Source organism: Physcomitrium patens, chromosome 17 (genome assembly GCF_059467195.1).
Source record: "Physcomitrium patens ecotype Gransden chromosome 17, ASM5946719v1, whole genome shotgun sequence".
In the NCBI taxonomy this organism is placed as follows: Eukaryota; Viridiplantae; Streptophyta; class Bryopsida; order Funariales; family Funariaceae; genus Physcomitrium; species Physcomitrium patens.
In genome coordinates, this window is record NC_143426.1 from 12,030,180 (window position 1) to 12,034,741 (window position 4,562).

Below are 4,562 nucleotides of genomic sequence, written 5' to 3' on the forward strand. Positions count from 1 at the left end.
CAAGAAGTATTATAACTTTCCCTCATATATTAAAGAAGCTACATCCTCTAAAATTTGTTACCATAGAAACACAAGCTAAACTTCGGCAATCTATAAGATAAATTCTCAGTTTCATTTCTCTTACTATGCCACCCTTAATTGCCGGAAGAAATTTTGCAAATTAGAGGCACGTCCACAGAGCACTCATCCTAGCTTCATGCTCACTTACACATCCCTTCCTTAAACATACTATACTACTACAATAAGACAAAATCGCCTGCTAGCATTTATCACTTGTGGACTCGCCGCATATTCGATGGAACCCAGTTGATCGTTGTGATAAGAAATCTGCAGACTGGACGGGATACGACTTATCAAATTTTGTCGACGCCGTTTATGGGGGTATAAGGCTGTTGAGATTAAGACCTAATTTTAGAGAAAAGGCCGCGAATGATCCATAACCTTACTATCAGATACTGACGAATATATTACTAGGTCTGCCATTGTTGAAACTCTTGTTGTAATTATAGTAATCGTTGTTGCACTAGACAGTTGTGTCACAAGATCCACCACAGAGCACGTGAATAGTTACAACACGACAGCTTTTGATAAACGCTCTGATACATGCTCTTCTGGAAAGCATGTGCTGACAGCGAGATTACAAGTCTTCAAGCGCGGCAGAAACAGAATTTTAATTATGCTTATGGACAATTTACACATATCAAACTCAGTCGGAGGTATTGGACCTTTGCTGGCTATCAGGCTAGATTTTTGCTGCAAGCGTCCATAAACTACTTTGTCATTCTCAACGTGACCTACCTTACGAGCACCACATCGATTTTATACACTGGGATCAAAATTGTGAAGTCCACATGAGACTAGTTAAGTTAGGGGTTTCTCTGCAGGATAACTGTTTACTAACTCACATAGGTTTCCGAAACTCCTTGAGAAGATTCAGAAGGTATGTCGAAATATTGGCGGGAAAAATAGATAACTCCATCGAAAAGTCGTGTGATTTGTGATACGACGTTGAAGTTACCAAATATACTAAGGATTCACATCAATCAAGTGAGACGGCTTTGTTTCGACGAATCATGAATTCACAACGTAACATGTGGAGTGACACTTTGGGAGTTCGATTCTGAGTGCCAAAGAAAGTGGGAGTAGTTGCCAGCATGGTAGGGGTTGGCAGGATCCAAAGCAGCAGCAGCCCTGAAAGCTCTTTCTGCTGTTTCCTTGTCTCCGCGGGCGAGCCATAGGAAATTAGCGAACCGGCCCAGAACCTCCCCATCCGACGGATCCGCACGTATGGCACGATGGAAGTACTCTTCAGCCCTAACAAAAGAAAAGAAAGGCATAAGAAAAATTGAATTAGAGTTTTAACTTACATCTTGAAATCCAAGGACAAGACAACTTACTCGTAGTCACCAAAAATAGCCACTGCACAAGAAGATACTAGGAGAGAGAAGTGTCATACATGTTGTTGTCGTGACGAACAACGTAGAGAAACTGCGCGTAGTTGGAGAGGAGCATGACATTGTTGGGCTGCAAGCTGATGGCGTGCTGATACTCAAGATCTGTTCGGTCGAAGCAGGGGTAATTGTCAGGACTCAGAGTGGCTTGCACCGGTGCAACGAGCATCTTAGTAACTTCACGATCAACATGAGTAACCGGCTGCCATCCTGAGTCAGCCTCGAGCTGCTTCACAGTCTCAGACATCATTGATAGCATGATTGACTCCTCTGCAGCAGAAAGTTTTGGGAAGCTTCCGTTAAAACATTCTGTGGGCACTTTGAAAATGTGCGAGTTTCCAGGCTTAGGAGAAAGTGCAGCTTCTTGGCGTCTACTCAAATCCTCGGCCACACCAGACTCAACCCGTTTCTTGGAAGAAGCAGAAATGCCATCCGGAAGGGATACCTCCGGATTGGCCATGTTCACAGCGGCCGCGAAGGCCATGTGCTTTCCCAGGGAAAGCACGGAGAACTCTGCAAGTAAGACCATAACAGCGAGCATGTACTCCGGCGTCCTTGCAAACACTTGCTGGAAGAGCAAAGAAAAAGACAAATCCATGTCTCGATGCATTGGAGTGACGAGGTTCAGTAGGTGGTCTTCCTGCATTTCCAGGACATGCCTGTGCATGCTCTTGATAATAAACGCCATTGCTGAGAAGCCATTGCTCATGGCACACAAACGAGGCCTCGACATATTCTTCTCCTTGTTCTTTCGTCGCTTAAGGCTCCGAGGCAGCGCAGACAAATTTAAACCTGACACAACTTGGACTATGCCAGAAAATCTCACATCTTTACGAGGCGAGACATCCATAGTGGGAGGCGCTGGTAAGAGCTTGACCACAGGAGGGGACTTCGCAGAGCCATACGAACACTCAGGTTGCATCCGCAAAGAAGAATCCAGCCTGTCCTTCAAAGAATCGAACGATTGCTGCGCTTGCTCAACCACTACGGACTTTTGCGGTGATTTTGGTGTCTTCGACGGCACAGTATGACCCATGGAGAAAGTTCGTTGGAGTTCCGTCCGAGAACTGTTACCAGGTCGTGGAAAAGATGGCGCTGCCTTGTTTTTCCCCAAACCGTGCCATTCCTGAGAAGGTAGCTGAACCGAAGGAAAGGTATCATTGTGCATCGTACCTCCTGACCGGTTGGTGTTCTCAAGGGTTGCAAAATTCCAATTGCACTCCTCCTCGAACCTCTCCCACCTATCATCCCCGTCAGAGATTGCCTTAAAATTACTACTAGCTTCCAGGCTTTCCAGACAACCTTTGCTACCAGACCTCTTCATGGACGAGTTTATTTCCAAAGACTTCCTCGACGAGCTGCTTCCGAGGAAATCTGAAAGTGCAGACCCGACCGAAAGGGACCGCCGAATAGTAGTGACGCCTTGCCCTCCTCCCTTGTTTCCAGCACCCAATCCAGCGCTAGATTTCCAGTCCACCTTCGGGGAGTTACTACCTGGAGTCAATGACCCCTGCCGTCTCAACATGGACCGACCCTCATCAGGAAGAATGTCGAGAGACAAAGGCGCATGAAGGGTTGCGGCCATGGCGAGAGCAGTCTCGAACGGTTATGTAGAAGATTCAGTACCGGTTTAGTCGTCAGAATGACGTGCATACAATGTCGCTCACTGGCGTAAGGATCCAACCACGATACACACGATTCAACAGCGACGCTAAATTCGATTACACTCAGAGTCTTCGAACAATGCTTCGCAACGACCCGTTAACTGAGAACCAAGTTCCAGTAACCATTGTAACCACGCAGAAGACGCTTGCTACTGCGTCCGTCATATCTTCTCCATGCGAGACGGAAGCGTCACCAGACCACAACCCTCCACACAAGAATGGCGCCTCTATAAAATCAGTCAGTAGTAATTTTATGACACAGAAGCCCACCGACTACCAATCATCAACGCACAAGGTCGCAGGATTTCTGATGCGAAATCATGCTGTATATCAATCATAACCTGCTACAAGCACTGGACCGCAATCGATCAACAATTAGAAGATGAGAGAGAGATGCGTCAACGGACGGTCCATACTCTCCTAGCAATACCGATACTAAAAGGCAGTCTGTAAGTAGAACCTAGCTAACTGAGGGCGCCGCTCTCTACTCAGACTAACCGAGACGAATATTCTAAACACTTGCAAAACGCACAAACAAAAAATAAAACCCACAGCCCATGCCTTAGCTCATCAGTCAACCTTGGCTCCAATCGGGAAAAGATAGTCGTCTGCTCATCCTATTCGTCCTCTTTCCTTTTCCTCTTGTCCCTGTGTAAAAGCGACGAGAAATTCCAGTCCACAAGCGACAAGCAACAAGTGAGATGGGAGGTGCGGAACGCTGCACGAGCCAGCTGCCGAGTGCTTCTGCGATAATTATGGACAGCACTGGAAGATGCACATCGAAATTATATCTGGAAAAAAAATCTAAACAAAGCTCTCAGAACGAGATCGCTCTTTTCTGTGCTGGCAACTGAACTCTCCTCTCATTCTCGCGTCTTCACATTCTTCCTCCAGTCGCAGAAAAATCGTCGAACACTGTCAACCCCCGCAACTCCTGGTTCGAGTGAAATTCCTCCAACAAGTGATTTTCCCGTTTTCTTCGCCTTCTTCGTCTCTTACTTTTACCGCGCATCCGGATGTGGACAGAGCATTCCACATTGTCCCCCTCCGCCAGCAATCCTGACCAGTCCACGACGCATCGATATCAAATACTGAATTCCTCGTGGGTTTGTCAGGAAGGAAAGATCCATTTGTGGTGTGTTGGGGGCGGGAGAGGGAAGCAGAGCGGGTTGTTGGAGCCTAGCAATGATGTGGCGCGGGACGGATGCGCAGGTGGATGGAGGGCGTGGAAAGAGACGATGAGCGGACGAGACGCGACGAGGGAAGCGATGGATGGCGGTGGCTGGCCCCCCAGATTTCCTCGTGCTCTGCTCTGCCCCTGGCGCTGGCTCCTAAATCAATACACAGAATCCGCGGCCCCATCCGATATGCCGCTAAAGTTGGCCTCGTCGTCGCTCCCGGTGGGGTCTCATTGCGCTGCAGCTGTAGCATCTGCAACTGGGTGGAT

At 47.7% G+C, this 4,562-nt stretch overlaps 1 protein-coding gene across 1 annotated transcript; it reads right to left on the reverse strand.

Annotated features, from left to right (window-relative positions):
• Window positions 1-637: 637 nt before the first annotated feature.
• Window positions 638-3,614, reverse strand: LOC112294688 (uncharacterized). The gene is made up of 2 exons (XM_024545427.3): window positions 1,457-3,614; window positions 638-1,314 (listed from the first exon to the last, which is right to left on the reverse strand). The coding sequence occupies exons 1-2, from the start codon at window positions 3,034-3,036 to the stop codon at window positions 1,080-1,082; spliced, it is 1,815 nt and encodes a 604-aa protein (XP_024401195.1). The 5' UTR covers window positions 3,037-3,614; the 3' UTR covers window positions 638-1,079.
• Between the last annotated feature and the right edge of the window lie 948 nt (window positions 3,615-4,562).

Bases quoted from the DNA above. Each gene is read 5' to 3' on its own strand.
- LOC112294688 (XM_024545427.3), bottom strand. From the start codon at position 3,036: ATGGCCGCAACCCTTCATGCGCCTTTGTCTCTCGACATTCTTCCTGAT. The intron at 1,315-1,456 runs GTATGACACTTC...TTCTTTTGTTAG, and splicing joins GTTCGTCACGACAACAACAT to GGCTGAAGAGTACTTCCATC.